Source organism: Polypterus senegalus, chromosome 4, assembly GCF_016835505.1.
Source record: "Polypterus senegalus isolate Bchr_013 chromosome 4, ASM1683550v1, whole genome shotgun sequence".
Lineage (NCBI taxonomy): Eukaryota > Metazoa > Chordata > Cladistia > Polypteriformes > Polypteridae > Polypterus > Polypterus senegalus.
In genome coordinates, this window is record NC_053157.1 from 243175109 (window position 1) to 243196244 (window position 21136).

A 21136-nucleotide genomic window follows, 5' to 3' on the forward strand; every position below is an offset into this window, starting at 1 on the left:
ATTAAGATGCTTCGTGACTTTCTTTTGCACGTATACGATTATGAGGTCGTCAGCTCGGCTTATGAAGACACGCACAGGAGTGGAGGACTGACCGTGCCATCACAGCCGATTAATGGCAAGGACGTCTCGCCAGTCTACACAAGACCCACCGCGACTGTCTCCAAAAGGCGATCATAACGTCAGCAAAGACATTTCTCTACACTATATAAAAGAGAAAGACAACTTTCCTTTCTTTACACCTTTTTTCCCAAACCAAAGCCTTTCTCTCTTAACACTGCAGAGGACACAAAACTAATTTTCTTTAATTGCTGGTAGTGCCGGTAAAGCACATTACCAGAGGCAGAAAATTGGACGTTCACTTACAAAATGTAATTTCTATACTACAGCCGTCGTGTAGCGCCTTTCAAAAGGGATCAACTACCGAGAGATGATCCATATACATTTTAGCTGCTGTTAGTACTACTTACCTGTTGTGTTACACCATCTTTAAAATGTAGTTTAGCCGAAACCACTCCAGTAATGCTCAATGTACCTGTACTTCTTAAAATGTTAATGTTTTACTGTTTAATAACTTATAGACTACATTTTATTATTTTTCCCTTGCACTCATTGACCAAAGCTATACACACACACACACACACACACAGGCACAAACATATATATACCTGTGTGTATGTTTGTATGTATGTGTATATATATATATGTATGTATATATATATGTGTATATGTAGACTCAAACCGATTATGACAGCAACAATCCAAGCTGTGAGAAAACAGTAAAAGGAGGCGTGTCAGACGTCGTGTGTACATTTTCTGATGCAGCTACCGAAAACAACTTCGTGACGCTGCCACCAAATACACAAATCAATTACTTTGACAATGATGTTACTTTATTTTTAAAATGTTTCCTTTTCTTTTTCATAACTTCTTTAACACATGACTTCTCTGCGAAATGCGGGTATTTTGAAATATATATATATATTGTGACGGACAGCCGGGTCCCATGCCCGGTCGGTACGCCCCTGCTACATATGTTCCGGGGGACCCATCATGGACAGCTCATTACCTCCCCGGGATGCTAGGTGGCAGCCTCCCGGCTATGTTCATTACCCACTCTCCCACGTGGCTCCCTGGGACATGGGAGTCCTCTACAGCCTGGCTGGGAGAGGGGGTGGTCATAGGGGCGCTGCCAATGCACTCAAGAGCCTGGCGGGGCAAATCTTCAGCCCCACCCGGAGGTGCATTTAGGACCAGGTGGTCAAGCACCTGGAACACTTCTGGGTGGGGTATAAAACAAGTCAGCCTCCACCACTGGGTGGCCAAAATTGGGAGGAAGAGGACAAGGTGGTCTGGGAGGAGTGGTGGTACCAGAGAGGGAAGAGTTGCTTGTGCTTTGGGACTGTGTTTGGGCTGTGTGGCACGGGGAAGATGTGTCACACAGCTGAAGAAAAATAAAGGCCTGTGTGTTTTTGTACACGTTCCTCTGCGTGGTCTGTGCCGAGTAGGGCGCTATATAGCGCCTTTTTTACTATAAAATATATATACATACATACATACATACATACATACATACATAATATATACATACATACATACATATATATACACACATACATACATGTATGTATGTATGTATATGTATATATATATGTATGTATGTATATGTATATACAGTGGTGTGAAAACTATTTGCCCCTTCCTGATTTCTTATTCTTTTGCATGTTTGTCACACAAAATGTTTCTGATCATCAAACACATTTAACCATTAGTCAAATATAACACAAGTAAACACAAAATGCAGTTTTAAATGATGGTTTTATTATTTAGGAGAAAAAATCCAAACCTACATGGCCCTGTGTGAAAAAGTAATTGCCCCTTGTTAAAAAATAACCCAACTGTGGTGTATCACACCTGAGTTCAATTTCAGAGCCACCCCCAGCCTGATTACTGCCACACCTGTTTCAATCAAGAAATCACTTAAATAGGAGCTGCCTGACACAGAGAAGTAAACCAAAAGCACCTCAAAAGCTAGACATCATGCCAAGATCCAAAGAAATTCAGGAACAAATGAGAACAGAAGTAATTGAGATCTATCAGTCTGGTAAAGGTTATAAAGCCATTTCTAAAGCTTTGGGACTCCAGCAAACCAAAGTGAGAGCCATTATCCACAAAATGGAAAAACATGGAACAGTGGTGAACCTTTCCCAGGAGTGGCCGGCCGGCCACCAAAAATTACCCCAAGAGCGCAGAGACGACTCATCCGAGAGGTCACAAAAGACCCCAGGACAACGTCTAAAGAACTGCAGGCCTCACTTGCTCAATTAAGGTCAGTGTTCACGACTCCACCATAAGAAAGAGACTGGGCAAAAACGGCCTGCATGGCAGATTTCCAAGACGAAACCACTGTTAAGCAAAAGAACATTAGGGCTCGCCTCAATTTTGCTAAGAAACATCTCAATGATTGCCAAGACTTTTGGGAAAATGCCTTGTGGACTGATGAGACAAAAGATTAATTACATTGACAATCATGTTACGTTATTTTCAAAATTTTTCTTTTTCTTTGCTTCTTTAACACACTACTTCTCCGCTGCGAAGTGCGGGTATTTTGCTACTCTAAGAATATAAGCATCTCTGCATATTCTGAGGACAGTCTGGTCCTTCTGTAATCCAAAACGTGTGATGCGTACTGAACAGACCCTCGCTATCCCCACTCGTATAAGGAGGGCACAGGTAGGACAACGACTCTTATTGGTCCTCCAGAAAGCCAGTGGCCCAGCATCTCTTGTGGTATGAGGTTCACAGAGATAAAGATTCACCTCTGATGCTGCTGACTCAAATATCGTTTTTATCTTTATTGTCAATTTTTTCATGCATTCTGCAGTTCTCTTGGCGGGGAGTTTCTTTGGATCTCTTGGCTCTCTTCTGTCTCTGCGAAGGCATCTGTGTGGTCGAGACACCAGCACTAAGCAGTTTATGTGTTTGAGATTTGCAATCATCTGTGAAATACGTGTCCTTGTAGCATTGTTTAATCTGGGGAAAAAAATCATTATGATAATATGTTACAGAATTCATAACTGAATAATGACTATTCACACTCATTGCTTATTATGTGTAACTAGTACTATTTTATTTATGTCTAAAGACTAGGCTCATACCATTTTACCCAACATGCAAATAAGAGGGCAGATTACAATTTCTATCTAATCGATGTCCACTTAATAACTATTTATATTTACGTATCAGCTCGGTAAAACTCTGTATCCCTTTCCTCGAATCTACCTACACATTCACTGAAAGGCTAATAAAAGGGATTTTAGCCAAAACATCTAATGCCTGGTTAATTAATTCTGCAAATGAATCAGTTATTAAACACTAACTGGCTGTTGGAATTGTGGATCTAAATTATCTAGAAGGTGATATCTTCCAGAACTGAAAGTGGCTGGCTGTCCAGACTTACGAGTTCTACTTTTTTGCTGTCCCAGTAAGTCTTTTCCATTCCTGCTGTCAGTATTTAAGGTTGTGTTTTCTAAGTGCTGCCATTATTGGAGGCCAAGTGAGAGTAGGCAACTGAGCTAGACTGATTTTGTTGGTCACCTCAGCCTTTGAACAGCTCGTTCTTCACACCAGTCCCTTTTGTGTTGACATCTCAGATGCGGAATAAGGTTTGTATTGTTGAAAGTGTTAGCAGAGAATCCTCCATGGCTGACTTCTTTTTGCACATATATTACAAACCACAAATTTATCTCCTGTAGGAAGATCAAGTCATTTGGAGTGAAAATTGGCTAATTTGGATTTGTTATCGATTGATCAGATCAGGCCTGTCTTTCACATGTGAGAGAAAGATGGAGAAATTGAACAGATAGCAGCAGAACATGTAAAGACCACACATGGAGTGGCCAGACCATAAATGGCACCTCAGTATGAGGAAGGAACTCCAACAAGTGTGCCACCACTTTACTTGTACTGTTTCATTTATTTTAAAAGGTGGGTAGTGATTAGGAATTTGGACATCAAACCCTAAAGTTGCAGGTTCACATTCAGCCACTGACACCATGTGACCACGAGCAAGTCACGTGACCTGTCTGTGCTTCAGTTGGAAAATCAATTGTTTATGTAACCAATTGTGTCTCAAATGTTGTAACTTGCCTTGCATAAATGTGTCAGGAAAAAAATAATAATAATAGTTAATAATAGTTAAAATGTTTGTGTTATTTCAGATTTACAGAAGAATGGCAGCTTCTCTCCACCTTCATTTGGTCAGCCCTCTCTTCAATACAAAGTGAAAAGTATGAAGAAATCGGCAAGAGGATCAGAGAACCTGACAGCAGCGTTTTTGCAGTGCAGTTCTCTCCCTGCTACTGGAGTAACACCGACAGAAGCCATCATAAATGAACAACAGCAAGTGGAGAAAGAAATCCAAAGTCACACTGTTAAAAAATGTTTTTTTGGATGTGACAAACAATTCACACATAAAAGTGATCTTAATAATTATATCAAGATTCACACAGGAGAAAAACCTCATTGCTGTTCAGAATGTGGTAAGTTGTTCTTCAGGAGAGGCAATCTTCAGAGGCACAGAAGAATTCACACAGGAGAAAAATCTCATCGTTGTCCAGAATGTGGTAAATCGTTCTTAAAGAAAAGCAGTCTTCAAAGTCACAGAATAATCCACACAGGAGAAAAACCTCATTGTTGTGTAGAATGTGGCAAGTCATTCTCATGTATAAGCTATCTTCAGAGGCACAGAAGAATCCACAAAGGAGAAAAAACGCATTGCTGTTCAGAATGTGGTAAGTCGTTCACAGCGAGAAGTAGTCTTCAGAGGCACAGAGTAATCCACACAGGTGAAAAACCTCATTGCTGTTTAGTATGTGGTAAATTGTTCTCATGGAGAAGTGAATTTCAGTTCCACAAAAACATTCACACAGGAGAAAAACCTTATTGCTGGTCAGAATGTGGTATGTTGTTCTCAAGCAGAAGCAATCTTCAGAAACACAGAAAAAGCCATGCAGGAGAAAAACCTCATTGTTGTGTAGAATGTGGTAAGTCGTTCTCATGTATAAGGTATCTTCAGAAGCACAGAAGAATCCACACAGGAGTAAAACCTCATTGTTGTCCAGAATGTGGTAAGTCGTTCTCATGTATAAGCTATCTTCAGTGTCACAGAAGAATCCACACAGGAGAAAAACCACATTGCTGTCCAGAATGTGGTAAGTCTTTCTTAAGGAGACTCTGTCTTCAGAGACACAGAAGAATCCACACAAGAGAAAAACCTTTTTGCTCCCCAAAGTGTGGCAAACGATTCTCACGTCAAACACACACAGAAGGATCCACACTGGAGAGAAGCAATACAACTGTTCTGAATGTGATAAAGGGTACTCTTCCAGAAAAAAGTTTTTGAAGACACACGCAAAGTCATATTGGAGTAAAGCCTGTCCCAGAATAGACAAATAATCATTCAATTTGTTCATCAACCAAAAATATTGAAGACAAATCTTATTAATGAGGTAAATGACTCCAGTTAAAAGTAGTTAATAAGTACATAACAATAGTGAAGAAAACACTGAAAGTGGCAAACAGATCGTAGAGGTAAGGTAACCTCAGAGTCACATTATGAATTCAAACTGGAATGAATGCACTGGAATACAACACATATTTCACAAACAGGAAGAATTTTCTTCAACAACTTATAGGTGCAAGAAAAAACCTCATTGTCATCCTGAATGTGGTTAACGCTTTTTAGACAGCAGTAGCCTTCATAGTCCTAAATGACTGGCCTACTTGTAGTAAGCCTCTTAGCTGTTCTGAATGCTGAAAGTGGTTCTCCTGTATCAGCCGTCATCAGCAACATGTAAGGTTTCATGAAGGACACAGAAACTGTACTGCCAGTTCATCAGCCACACAGCGACTGATCATCTCTGCAGCAGTGCTGTGACATAAGATGGTGAACAATACAAACACCAGCCAACAGAATGAGGTAGCAACAGTACTGTGCAGTGATATCAACTTCAACCATGGAACACAAATGAAAAAGTTCAACGTAATAATGAAAAAATGGAGAGATCAAATCCACAGTGCAGTGCCAACTACCAGGAGGTGCCACTGACAACAAGGAGAATATTTTTGTTTCAGAACTTTGGAGATGGGGCCTTATCTGAGGAGCAATGAACTTGTACCATCTCTGGGATGTCTTCTGATGGCTGACGCCTGGTCTGAGTGCAGACAGCCATTCTTAACTCTGATAATGAAGAAGTCATTTAGTGTTGTCAGCTGACAGCAAGTGCTGTCCAATCAGATACTGGGGAGGGACATTCTAGGAGGACAGGAGACTAAAAAGAGAGCCGTCACATGACAGACCAATGTAGACGGGCTTTATAAGACTGTTAAACTAATTTAGGTTATCATTTATAAATGATAAGAGTCTTTACAAACCAAACACATTCACAGCTGTGTGTCAAGGGTGAGTCCAAAAGTGGGAATTTAAGAAGATCTAAATTCAAATAAAATGAAACATTCAGGGTTCAAAGAGAAATGTTTAAGACCTGAAGAGGGAGTCACAACAGCATGTTAGGCTTAGCACAGGGACCACAGTTGTGAAGAATATCAATTAATGTATAGAAGGAATATTATTTAAAATAGTAATAATAATAATAATGTTTTGAGAAATGGGACACCATAATGAATACAGAAACACAATGAAAATGACATGAACTGATTTTATTGTCTGACATATAAGAGAAAATGGAAGACAAAGCAGAAACACACAAGGATTTCTGCTCCCCTGCTGGTCATTTGATAAATTAACCTAAAAATATAATTGATGATCCTTTGCTACATGTCAGTATATCCTGGGTGGTGTGTGAAGGACGCTCTATACTCCGAATGTGTTGGTTCAGGTTTCAGTTTGAGTTCAGCACCTTCTTCATATCGATACCCAAGACAACGTTTCTTCACTTCGAGACCACAAGCTGGAGGACACAGGAGCTCAATAAACTCCAACAGCAGGATGGACGATTAGAAAGCTCTGATTTGAGAGAGTGTCAGCTACACAAAGCTTCGGCTTCATTTATTTGACAGAAAACTCCAAAAAGCAGAAGTGGCCCCTTCTGTACCCCCATCACTGAAGGTCAAATTTGACCCTCTCACTACACAACGTTGGTTCACTCTGCTTGGACTTTCTGTATTTTGTAAGTTTGTTTCATTTTTTGGGCACACTCTTTTTACATTTTATTTCACTGATGTTCTCAAATGTGTTAGTATAGCTTGACTCTTACAAGGACTTATCTAAAAAGGGTACATTGCCCATGAAATGCAAGAAGGCAGAAAAATTATAAAAAGTGGAAACCACAAAATGAAATGGTGACATCGATGAAATATGTTCAGTGGCAGAGGTGACGTGGACAAAATCAGGACAGCACAGTAAGTCAGGTACCAACTGAAAACAAAAGAAGAAAGCTGATTGGTGGAAAGACCTGTTAGTCACTCCTGAGTGGACTGTTGAGGACAGCCGTGGCATGCAGACTTCAGAGTTCATGTGGTTTTGATTTCAAATCTGTGACCATGCACGGAATACGTCTGTTATTTATCAGTTAGCATGTTCTGAAACTGTAATGTCATCACAAAGATCACACAAACTCGTAATGTGGCATTTGTGATCAATCACTTTTGTTGATTTTTATGGCACCATTCATCAGCCCTGTACTGTATAGAGTGCCACTTCCAGATCGGCAACCCCACTGCACCCCGTAGCACATTTGGAGTTTGGGACTGGAGCACAAAGTGGATGGCACTATGAGAAGGAGAGACTTGTAAGACGTGAACAAAGCCAGCTGCCCTCCCTGGTCTGTCTTCATTCAGAAGGACTCACCTGAGTGGTGGGATTGTTCTGCGGCGCTCCTGTTAGCCGAGAATTTCATCAGCTTGCTTTCTGCGTTTCATCTGATAACTAGCAGAGTTAATCAAAGATGAGCCAGGCCTGTTACAATGTGAATGTTCTTGACATTTTGGTTTGCTTTAAATATTGTATCTGTTGTTTATTTTGAGTTCTTGGAGGCCTTGTACATTAAAGATTATTAATACATGAGCATTTGGTGTTAATAACGAGTTGACAATTAATAAACTGTTTTTATTGCTAAATTGTAAGTGTGGCCTGTTGCCAATTTGTATCTTTATCCTTCTTGACTGTGTTATTAGGACGTGTTGCACTGTTGCCTCCCTAGAATTAAGTGCCACATCAGCGATGCTCGGTCTCACATCCTTCATCACACGTGAGGCAGAATCCAAGATTGCAGATCTAACTGTTAATCCCATTCCCTGCTTTGCCAGTCCCTTGGCTGTGTGTGTATCGAGGTGTATGGTTGAAGCAAACCTCTCCTCAAGGAGTCTACAGCACCGGTCAGATGAAGAACTTGACACTTTGGGTTTAGACATAAAACTGAGAATACCTCATACTGGATATGCTGTAGACGAGTGAAAGGGAGTCCAGTGGGATAGACTAAGGTAACAAGGTAAGTACAGTTAGACACATTCATAGGCATTTTATCTTTTAATATTTATTTTTTTTTTTTTGCCTTTGTTAAACAAGGTGCCATATTATGCTATTTGGGTCGATAGATATCTTCTCCTGATCGGTAACTCTTCATTGCACACACGCCTGTTTACCATCACCGTTTTCAAGAACACACGAGGCACATGGAGACTTGACTGTTTCCTTCTTTAATTCAGATCAGGGGTGTCCAGCGTTGATCCTGGAGGGCCACAGGTTTTCATTCTAACCATTTTCTTAATTAATGACCCATTTTTGCTGCATGCAGGTGATGGGTATGACAGAGCAAGACGATGAGGACAGGAAGAAATGGAAGAAGATAATCCGCTGTGGCGACCACTAACGGGATAAGCTGAAAGAAGAAGACAAAGAAGATGTCTACCTGATAACTGCACCTGACGATGTGACCTCAGTCACCCTGGCATTTTTAGAATAGGCAGTTTTAAGGTTTAAGTGACGTCGTATTTTAGTGTCTTTTAGCCCTTTGTTTATACATTTAATTTGTCTCATACTTTGTCCAATAATATAAAACAAAATTATTTCATCAACACTTCAGTCAGGAGCACAGCATTAGTTGTTTCCAGATATCTAGAATTACAGCTTGTCTATTTTTTGTTACACGGCAAAGTTGAGGTATTACATTAAATTCACACAAAAACGAGGCATGTGTGTGACTGGGTCAGGCGGTGGGTGCATGATAATGTGGACCTCCTCTTTTTCACTTACTGATTCAACTTAGAACCCTAATAGTATAATTTAATCTTATCCAAGTGTAAATTTATTTGAAATCAATCTCCAACTTGTCAGACAAGGTGAAATTTCAGACCATTACTGCTTGAATGAATAAGAAGCCTTTCAAACTGCCACTTCTGATTTTCCTCTGTCATTAGAGGGAGATCCCAACCTTCACCGAGAATTCATTAATTTGATGATGTCAGAATTTCCAGAATAGCAGAATTGACAAATCTGGAAACAAGAAGAAGGTCTTGAAGTTTAATGTCTAATGTGATGTCAAGTGACTCAGTAGAACACCAAACTCTCGTCAGTATGGCCGACATCTGACTAACCTGTGAGTCCTCTGTGGATTGATTCAGAAATGATGGACTCCTTGAGTGACCAATGAAGGGGGGGCACTCTACAGTAGTCCCATCTGTCACTCACTCCTACACATTGTCACAATTCCATTGCTCCTGATACTTAGTTTATAAAGTGCCTTTCAGCAGTGCTGCTCCAGTAGAATTTCAAACAGTTGACTTTCAAGGTCACTCGGGGTCATGCGGTTGTGAATCAACATGGGATCCTTCTGGTCAGACAAGTATCTGTAGGTCTGAGGTGTCCCCTGTGGAAGAAATCAACTTATTAATTAAAAACAGAATCTTTTCCTCTACTAGGACATGTCTGATAAAACCCCTTTGAGACAGTAATCAGGCAGGAGGAAACTCATCCATTGCATATTTAATTTACTCCTAATAAAATGCAGAAGATGAAGCATTCATCACAGTAGTCTGTTAGAGAATGGTCAAAAAGAAGGAGCAGAGGACCATTTTATAAACAAGTGAATTTGCATAACAGTGCTGAATTAATAACTTAATATCATTCTGTGATTGGCTAAAAGACATGAGGTACTTAAGCGTAGAACACAACCAGCCGAAGATAAAAGTCTTTCTCCATAATGGCCTTGTTCTTCAATATCACTTGAATTCAGCACATATCCTGTTATGAAAACTGCATACGTGCCAACTGGGAAGACTTACTAGGGGCATGAAAGAACATCACAGAGTTCCAGTTCCCTACTCACCATCCCCCTGAAACATTCTGCTTGTTTACTTGACCATTTCAGCCATCTCTTTATAATATTTCTAAAACAAACGCTTATATATTTCACTGTGCACTGCAAACCTAAAAACTTAACTGCTGCTACATCCACATTATTCTCTCACACCCCGCCCCTCACTATGACACACACACAGCTGATTGGCTCCTCAAATCCAATAACAATGAAGACCCAGACAGCCGCACTCACCCTGCATTCTCAACACCAAATTCAGTCACAGAGGTGCTGCCCCAAAATCCTGTGAAATTCATTTTGACCCCAAACTACAAACACAAAGATAACCTGAGCTTGTGGGGACATTGAGTGACTTGTGGAGGGTACTGGTCAGTGGCCACATGGTGTCAGATGGCTGATTGTTACACTGGATTTATAGTTAAGCCCAAACCCTGGATAGAGGGGCTCAGTGAAGGAGGTGTTGAACCTGTGCAAGAGGGTCATTGTGTGTGAAACACTATAAAATGACAGAGAGCCAGCAGGCCAGTCCAGATACATACCTACTCTGGGGCTGTAGGGGGCACTGATTACAGTCTGCTGTTTATTGTGACACACAGCACTCCAAACCCCAATGCTTGTCATTCTATCCAAGGAGGGACTCCCCACCATCTTCTTTCCTGCTCAGTCCTTTATATGCAACTCCAATCCTCATCAGGTGTCCACTGCACTCCACCTCCCAGTAATAGCGAGTCCCAGTCAGAGCCTCTCTGCACAGAACTTGAGACCAGCACTCCAATCTGTCAGGATGATCAGGATATTCAGTCTTTGTCCACTCACATGTCACCTTTTTGTTCCCTTCAGACAGATGGAGGTCTCTGTTTGCCGTGTTGATGTCCAGTGTGAGTGGACAGAAGTCTGAAAGAAGAGAAAAGAAAACAAGTGAGGACATCTGGAAGTGTGTAACAGGACTGGGGGCAGAACACAACGCAGATAATTAACAAGAACCAATCAGGAGCTGCACTGACCAGACACTAATAGTAAAGAGCTCATCTGATTGGACAGAATGTGTAGGAATATAAAAGTAAAATTCTGGAATTACAATATACGCTATAAGGTCACAATCGAGGTCACAGTTCTAATGGACTGTCCACACGGACCGCTGGCTTTATTAAAATGGCCCTTTTTATTGTCACTGTCCACCTCTTTAATTTAGAATCATTCCTCTGTCACACTTCATCACCAAACTGATTTTTCGTTTCCTCATAATACAGCCCTGATCCTCATTCTGCCCTTCCATTCCCAGTCTTTTGTTCTTCCATTTCCAGTACTCTACGAAATATTTAGGGGTCACCCTGCAGGTCAGGGTTACACAGAATATGAAAATAAAACAAAAATAAAATCTATTGTGACTAACAGCTCTATGATTGCAGCAAACAAGATGGTCATCGAGTGCTGGGAGATGTGAAGTTCACGAAGAAAGTCATCATGGAGTGAGCTGAAGCCACTCTGGCAGTGAAGGGGACACTTTAAAATCAAAAGACGCAGGTTCAAAATAATAAGGAAAGGAAAGAAGTTGAACTGAACTGTGAGGCTGAGAGGTTGAAGCTGCAGCCTCACAGACTTTGAAATTGGCACCCAATCGTCATCTTGACTGTCAGGCCTGCATGTTCTTCTCATGTCACTCCTGCTTTGATTCACGCACTCCACAGATGTGCATGTTGGGTTCATTGGCGACTCTGAACTGGCCTTGTGTCCATCAGTTATGTTTTGTCTTTCTCATTTCTCTGTCTTACAGTGTCATTCACATCTGTCTGCTGCATCTCTTTTATAGCACCTGTCGTATTTGTCATTTTCTCTGTTATAGTGCCTTTCCTTTCATCTATTACTGTACATTTTCTTTATATATCTGTCAGAGAGGGCCTTTCATAGTTATGTATTTTATGATGTCTTTCACATTGCTCTATGCATCTATCATATTTTTTCACATCTCCTATAGTACAGTGGTGTGAAAAACTATTTGCCCCCTTCCTGATTTCTTATTCTTTTTCATGTTTGTCACACCAAATGTTTCTGATCATCAAACACATTTAACCATTAGTCAAATATAACACAAGTAAACACAAAATGCAGTTTTTAAATGATGGTTTTTATTATTTAGGGAGAAAAAAAAATCCAAACCTACATGGCCCTGTGTGAAAAAGTAATCACCCCCTTGTTCAAAAATCACCTAACTGTGGTGTATCACACCTGAGTTCAATTTCCGTAGCCCCCCCCAGGCCTGATTACTGCCACACCTGTTTCAATCAAGAAATCACTTCAATAGGAGCTGCCTGACACAGAGAAGTAGACCAAAAGCACCTCAAAAGCTAGACATCATGCCAAGATCCAAAGAAATTCAGGAACAAATGAGAACAGAAGTAATTGAGATCTATCAGTCTGGTAAAGGTTATAAAGCCATTTCTAAAGCTTTGGGACTCCAGCAAACCACAGTGAGAGCCATTATCCACAAATGGCAAAAACATGGAACAGTGGTGAACCTTCCCAGGAGTGGCCGGCCGACCAAAATTAGCCCAAGAGCTCAGAGACGACTCATCCGAGAGGTCACAAAAGACCCCAGGACAACGTTTAAAGAACTGCAGGCCTCACTTGCCTCAATTAAGGTCAGTGTTCACGACTCCACCATAAGAAAGAGACTGGGCAAAAACGGCCTGCATGGCAGATTTCCAAGACGCAAACCACTGTTAAGCAAAAAGAACATTAGGCTCGTCTCAATTTTGCTAAGAAACATCTCAATGATCGCCAAGACTTTTGGGAAAATACCTTGTGGACTGATGAGACAAAAGTTGAACTTTTGGAAGGCAAATGTCCCGCTACATCTGGCGAAAAGGAACACAGCATTTCAGAAAAGAACATCATACTAACAGTAAAATATGGTGGTGGTAGTGTGATGGTCTGGGGTTGTTTTTCTGCTTCAGGACCTGGAAGGCTTGCTGTGATAGATGGAACCATGAATTCTACTGTCTACCAAAAAATCCTGAAGGAGAATGTCCGGCCATCTGTTCGTCAACTCAAGCTGAAGGGATCTTGGGTGCTGCAACAGGACAATGACCCAAAACACACCAGCAAATCCACCTCTGAATGGCTGAAGAAAACAAAATGAAGACTTTGGAGTGGCCTAGTCAAAGACCTGACCTGAATCCAATTGAGATGCTATGGCATGACCTTAAAAAGGCGCTTCATGCTAGAAAACCCTCAAATAAAGCTGAATTACAACAATTCTGCAAAGATGAGTGAGCCAAAATTCCTTCAGAGCGCTGTAAAAGACTCATTGCAAGTTATCGCAAATGCTTGATTGCAGTTATTGCTGCTAAGGGTGGCCCAACCAGTTATTAGGTTCAGGGGGCAATTACTTTTTCACACAGGGCCATGTAGGTTTGGATTTTTTTTCTCCCTAAATAATAAAACCATCATTTAAAAACTGCATTTTGTGTTTACTTGTGGTATATTTGACTAATGGTTAAATGTGTTTGATGATCAGAAACATTTTGTGTGACAAACATACAAAAGAATAAGAAATCGGGAAGGGGGCAAATAGTTTTTCACACCACTGTATATAATGACTTTAACGTCTATGTATTTTATAGCGCCTTTTACATCTATCTCTTTATATTACCGACATGCCCCACCCACTTTTTAAACAACAATCCCAAATGTCTGTCAAATGAGTGTAAACTGACAACAGTAATTGTCATCCGCCTTTCTTTATTCCTCAGAGTATAGAGAATTCATATGTGTCCAAAGTAACACCTATTCATATGTCTACATATCGTAATCGATGGCTTCAGACAGTTAAAAATGAAATGCTTATGTCCATACCTTTTATTCCCTCTGGAATGCCACCAATATTTACAAACCAAACGTTAAGAATGTGAATGATGGCGAACCTGCCACTCAGGATAGGATAATGGTGACAGTTGATGGGTAGGAAGCAATTATGTCGATCAGAAAATGATTAATGCAGGAGAAGATATTGGTGTTGTGAGATAAATTGAGGAGTTTTGTACTAGGAATGAGATAATGATGACACATATGCAGAGTGAGATAATCTGGTGGTAAGAATTGTAATAAATATGAGGCTCCAACAGACTAATGGATCTCACTTCATTGAGCTGAGATAGCTTTATGCTCTCTGCAATTAAGTCTTATTCTGATTGCTTGTCCAGAAACTCTTTGTGTTTTCTTCTGAGTGAGAAGGATGTTTTCTCCATGACAAGAGAAACACTACTACCAATAATACTTCTTTACCTTTATATAGCGCTTTTCTCACTAGTCAGAGTGCTTCAGTGAGTGGGGAGCCACTTCAACCACCATTAATCTGCAGCATCCACCAGGATGATGTGACAGCACCCAGTGACACTCACCACACATGAGCTATTAGATGATGAAGTGGTGAGAGAGAGCGAGAGACAATTAGAGAAAAGGGATGATTAGGGGGACAAAATGCCTAAGCAATAGGGGGCAATTTAGCCTGGAGTTGTTAGCCTCTTTACAAAGGTTCTCCAGAGGTCTTTTATGACCAGAGTCAGGACCTCAGTTTTTTGTCTCGTCCAAAGGATAGCACCATTTTTACAGGACAGTGTCCCCATCACCCCCCACTGGGGTATTGGGATCCACATTGAGAGTACAGGGTAAGCCCCTCCTGCTGGCCTCACCAACACCTCTTCCAGTAGCAACCTAAGCTTTCCTAGATGGTGTCTCCCATCCAAGTACTGGCCGGGCGCGAACATGTTTACCTTCTGCTGGATGACCTGTTCTGAAGTGCATGTGCTGTTGATGCTGGACTGTTTGATACACTCTTTGCTACACAAGTATTGGGACCCTCACCTAATGTTCTCTAACTGACTCTTTTCAGGAGAGACCTGCCATCAGGCACTTTCTGTAGCTCTGGGTGAGACTTTTACTCCTCTCACTGTCCACTCGGTCCACTCTTCTTGAGATTTGATAGGACTTCATCTTCCAACTATGACTTCCAACTCTTTCCATGGATGTTGACTTGGATTCAGTTCAGAGTGTATAGCAGAATACCTCAGAATATTCCAATGTATTTTCAACCATATTTTGGTGGTCTTACTTGTATGTTCTAGAGGATCCATGACCTGAACCCAAGTCAGAGCTTTGTGACGTTTTGCTCCAGAATATCTTGATGATCTTCTCATTTAATTGTACCCTGCCCAGACTCAGCACAGCGGCCCCTAACATTACTGAGCCTCCTCCATGTTTTGTGTTTTTTCTTTGAGCACTCACTTTGTTTTCTGTGGAAAACAGAGTTGCTATGACTTACTGTAAAGCTCTCGTTTAGTTTCATCAGGCCACAGGACCTTCTCCAGCACTGTAGCTTGTCAACATGTGTTTTAGAAAACTCCAATTCAGAAGGCGTACATTGATCTTGGAGGTCAGCCTGAGTCTCTCTTGATGTTTTCTTATTTTTTCACCAACTTTTAAACTCTCCTTCTGTTCAATCGGAGGTTAACTTTTCTCTTGTGGTCTCATCAGGGAGATGGGCTACATTCCTGCAGATCCTCAAACATCTTGAGAATATTAGCAGCTGTGCTCACTGGAAGATGAATCTCTTTGGAGATGGCCTTGTAGTTTTCACCTTGACCACCCTTGGCTGTGACCTTCTTCATCTCCATCTTTTGTTGGATGATGAGCCCCATCTTAGTGAGGACATGTGGCTTTGCGTGGAAAATATTAGGGAAAGAGGTCTTATTTTAGGAGTGTGTTATAGACCACCCAATTCAGACAGTAATTTCAACACACATCTTTTTAGTAAATTCAAAAAGGCAAGTTTACAGGGGGATATTATAGTCATGGGGGACTTTAATTATCCAAATATTAACTGGGATAACCTTACAGATGGAGGAGCACAAGAGCAGGAGTTTTTAGAAGTAATCAGCGACTGTTTTTTAACACAGCATGTTAAAGCACCAACACGGGGTGAAGCCTGTCTGGATTTAGTATTCTGTAATAATCAGGATAGAATTGAGGGTGTAGAGGTGATTGGACCACTAGGGTCACGTGACCATAATGTAATACAATTCTCAGTATTTTGTAAGAGTACAGATGTAAAGACTAAAATTGTTAAGTTAAACTTTAGTAGGGCTAATTTTGAGCAGATGTGACAAAGTCTAAGTAGGATAGACTGGGATAAGCTTTTAAATGTGGAGACAGTCGAGGAGCAGTGGAACAGGTTTAAAAATGTTTTACATGTAATGCAGGACAGATACAGACCTAAAACTGGAATTAATAGAACACTAAAAATAACTCCACGGTGGATTAATAAAGATTTTAAAAAAGAAGTTGCAAAGGAAAAAACTGCTGTATAAGGCATATAAGACTAATGACTGCAAAGTGAATCGAAAATGAGGGCAACCATTAAGAAGGATATCAGGGAGGCTAAAAGACAGTTGGAGAGGAATAGAGCAGATAAGGCGAAAGAAGACCCCAAGAGATTCTTTCAGTATTTTAGTAGTAAAAGTACAGTTAAGGAGGAGGTGAAGTTCATCAGGAATAGTAAAGGGGAATTAAAAGATACAGACAATGAAATAGCAGATGTCCTAAACTTACATTTTTTCTGAGGTGTTTACAAGTGAACAAGTGGATAACCTGCCAGAGATAAACGCAACTACTAAAGAGGTACTGAGGAATTTGGAAATTGTAGAGGGAGAAGTAATAATAAGATGAAATCAAACAAATCACCAGGACCAGAAAATATTTATCCTCGTGTTCTTAAGGAGGCTAGTGAGTACATATATAAACCCTTGACACATATTTTTAGGAAGTCACTGTGCACTGAAGAGATTCCGAAGGACTGGAAAATGGCAAATATCATCCCATTATATAAAAAGGGTGACAGGGCAGATCCAAGCAACTATAGGCCAGTAAGCTTAACAAGCATCACAGGAAAATTAATGGAAGGAATTATTAAGGATAAGATTGAGCAACACATGGCAAGGACAGGAGTTCTTCTGAACAGTCAGCATGGAGTCAGAAGAGGGAGGTCGTGTTTAATAAATTTCTATTACAGATGCTCCTGGTGGAGGGTCTGGTTTTATCCCTTGATCTAATTATACAGCTTATGCTTTGGTTATCAAGTAATTTAAGATTTGCATCAAGACTAAATTTATAAGATGCCCCACAACAGGGACACGCGGCCATTTACACGAATACCACAGAGCCGACAGTCCACATGCTCTGTGTGATTTTTCTACCATAAACAGTTAATAATAAATAAGTTTGTTTTAATAAATAGCTTCTACTTTGATTTCCATTTCCCCCGCCCCCCAGGTTGAGTAATACTGCCCTTGGCCATTATACATGATTGTAATATAGCAAAAGAATCCTTAAATTAAGAGTAAGATTGAAGTACTTGGTTGGGTTGAACGACCTGTTCACAACAAAACTATTCTAACACTGAATAATTATGTCATGAAAGAAATATGTTATTTTTCTTTTACATTTTTCAAGATCCACTTTAAGAAAGCTTTGATTAGGCCATAGGTATTTTTAGTATATTCCCTTAAACTCCATCAAAATATTATAGAAAGCAACTGCACTTGCAAATGTTTTTAAAACCTAACCCAATAAAGTTATTAAAATAACCTGACTAAGTGTAAAGAGACAAACTCCAGATAAGATCATCAGTCTGGATTCAATGAATAACTGGCTTTTATAGCAAATCTCTTTAGGTAGCATCTGCTTTGATATATTTATTACACACACACATATGTATATGTATATGTATATATATATATATCCATCCTAACATCCATTTTCCAACCCGCTGAATCCAAACACAGGGTCACAATCCCAGCCAACAGAGGGCACAAGGCAGGAACCAAACACACACACCCACACACCAAGCACACACTAGGGACTATTTAGGATCGCCAATCCACCTGAACTGCATGTCTTTGGACTGTGGGAGGAAACCCACGCAGACACGGGGAGAACATGCAAACTCCACACAGGGAGGACCTGGGAAGCAAACCCGGTCTCCTAACTGCAGGCAGCAGTGCTACCACTGCACCATATATATATATATATATATATATATATATATATATATATATATATATATATATATATATATATATATATATACACTGTGTGCACAATTATTAGGCAAGTTGTATTTTGAGGATTAATTTTAATATGGAACAAACACAGTGCTATCAGTCAATCCAAAATGTTAATAAACCTGAAACCTGAATGTTTCACAACGGAAATGTGAGTGTGAACATCATCAGGGGAATACATATGTGCACAATTATTAGGCAACTATTAGTGTGCAGATTTATTATGCAACTAAAGGAAAATGAAAATTTTCCCATCTCACTTGTTTATTTTCATCTGTTATAGTGAGAATAATAAACAAACACCTCAAAATTTACAAATAAACATCTCTGACATTTCAAAAAATAAATCAATCAATCAATGACCAATATAGCCACCCTTCTTTCCAATAACAGTCATAAGCCTTTCCATTCATGGAGTCTGTCAGTTTCTTGATCTGTTGACGATCAGCTTTTGTGGAGCAGTGACTACAGCCTCCCAGACACTCTTCAGAGAGGTGTATTGTTTTTCTCCCCATAAATCTAGCGCTTAAGAAGTGCCCACAAGTTCTCGATAGGGTTTAGGTCAGATGAGGAAGGGGGCCATGTCATTATTCCTTCATCTTTAAGGCCTTTACTGGCTGGCCACACAGTGGAGAACTTCGATGCAAGTGATGGAGCATTGGCCTGCATAAAAATCATGGTCTTTTCCTGTATCACTGTTTGAAGAAAGTGTCTTGAAAAACTGGCAGTAGGTTTGGGAGTTGATTTTGAGTTCATCTTCAATGCAAAAGGTCCAACTAGCTCATCTTTAAAAATACCAGCTCATACCAGTACCCCACCTCCACGTTGGAGTGGAGCTCTGTGCCCATTACTGATCCACAGGTCCATCCATCTGGTCCATCAAGAGTCACTCTCATCTCATCGGTCCATAAAACCTTTGAAAAAAATCTGTCTTCAGATATTTCTTGGCCCAGTTTTGACGTTTCAACTTATGTTTCTTGTTCAGTGGTGGTTGGGTTTCAGCCCTCCTTACCTTGGCCATGTCTTTGAGCACTGAACACCTTGTACTTCTGGGCACTCCAGGTAGGTTGCAGCTCTGGAATATGAAAGTACTGGAGGATAATGCGTTCCTGGTAGCTTCACGTTTGATTCTTCTCAAATCTTTGGCAGCTAATTTGCATCTTTTGTTCTCAACACGTTTCTTGCGACCCTGTTGACTATTTGCAACAAAATGTTTGATGGTTCTGTGATCACACACCAATATCTTAGCAATTCCAAAAGTGCTGCATCCCTCTGAAAGACTTTTTACAATTTTTGACTTTTCAGAGTCAGTTAAATCTCTTTTTGGCCCGTTTTGCCTGAGGAAAACTAGCTGCCTAATAATTCTGCACACCTTGATATAGGGTGTTGATCTCCTTAGGCCACACCCTCCCTCATTACACAAATACACATCACCTGACGTGCTTAAATCCAATAAGCATTCAAGTTAATACAGCTTGGAGTTGGAATATACGCATTAAAAATGATGATATGGTCAAAATACTCACTTGCCTAATAATTGTGCACACAGTGTATATATATATATATATATATACAGACACACACAGACGGAGTGTCGCTTATTACTCAGACATGTAAGTAAGAATTTCACTGTACATGACAAACAACACCATAATATGTGATAAAGTCTCACTACTGATGTATGACCTTTAAGAATACTGTAGGTAGGCAAAACACTAATCACCACACATATTCACATCTGCAAACATTTTATTACAAACAATGTTTTACATTTTTTTTCACTTAAATGAAGAAAATATGAAAGTGTTTCAGGAGAGCAGACACTCCCTTCTTTAACTGCAGTCTTAAACTTTTCTTTAAGCAACTTTATATCTTCCTCTATCAGAAAGTAATATTGTGTTAAACAGTAGCCAATGAAAACATGAATGTTGGTGTCTTTACCACAGAAGCAGATTTACCATCAGATATTCCGTCTTCATGTTCTGGGATTTTGTTTGGCTGATTTCTTTTTCCTGAGGAGAAAATTGTTGAGAATTATTTCTATATTAAAGTGTCAAGTAATTTTCCTAAAACTGAATTACAACAAATGTGATTGAAATAAACAAACAATTAATAAATAAACAAATTAATTATTTAACAAATAAAGCAAGCTATATGAGGTTTTCAATTACTACAGTGGTGTGAAAAACTATTTGCCCCCTTCCTGATTTCTTATTATTTTGCATGTTTGTCACACAAAATGTTTCTGATCATCAAACACATTTAACCATTAGTCAAATATAACACAAGTAAACACAAAATGCAGTTTTTAAATGATGGTTTTATTATTTAGGAGAAAAAATCCAAACCTACATGGCCCTGTGTGAAAAAGTAATTGCCCCCTTGTTAAAAAATAACCTAACTGTGGTGTATCACACCTGAGTTCAATTTCCGTAGCCACCCCCAGGCCTGATTACTGCCACACCTGTTTCAATCAAGAAATCACTTAAATAGGAGCTGCCTGACACAGAGAAGTAGACCAAAAGCACCTCAAAAGCTAGACATCATGCCAAGATCCAAAGAAATTCAGGAACAAATGAGAACAGAAGTAATTGAGAACTATCAGTCTGGTAAAGGTTATAAAGCCATTTCTAAAGCTTTGGGACTCCAGCGAACCACAGTGAGAGCCATTATCCACAAATGGCA

At 40.0% G+C, this 21136-nt stretch overlaps 2 protein-coding genes across 4 annotated transcripts in view; one reads left to right on the forward strand and one right to left on the reverse strand.

Annotated features, from left to right (window-relative positions):
- The window catches only part of LOC120528361 (gastrula zinc finger protein XlCGF26.1-like), a 28348-nt gene extending 20151 nt beyond the window's left edge, over window positions 1–8197 (forward strand). For both annotated transcript variants that reach the window (XM_039752508.1, XM_039752506.1), the window contains one exon: window positions 4218–8197. In XM_039752508.1, coding sequence (XP_039608442.1) covers window positions 4218–5401 — 1184 coding nt within the window. In that variant the 3' untranslated portion in view covers window positions 5402–8197. The remainder of the gene's footprint in view (window positions 1–4217) is intronic.
- A 662-nt stretch (window positions 8198–8859) lies between these two features.
- The window catches only part of LOC120528372 (zinc finger protein 567-like), a 35901-nt gene continuing 23624 nt past the window's right edge, over window positions 8860–21136 (reverse strand). For both annotated transcript variants that reach the window (XR_005633498.1, XR_005633499.1), the window contains 3 exons: window positions 20393–20463; window positions 10874–11228; window positions 8860–9884 (listed from right to left, as the gene is read on the reverse strand). The gene's annotated coding sequence lies outside the window, so the exon portion shown is untranslated. The remainder of the gene's footprint in view (window positions 9885–10873; window positions 11229–20392; window positions 20464–21136) is intronic.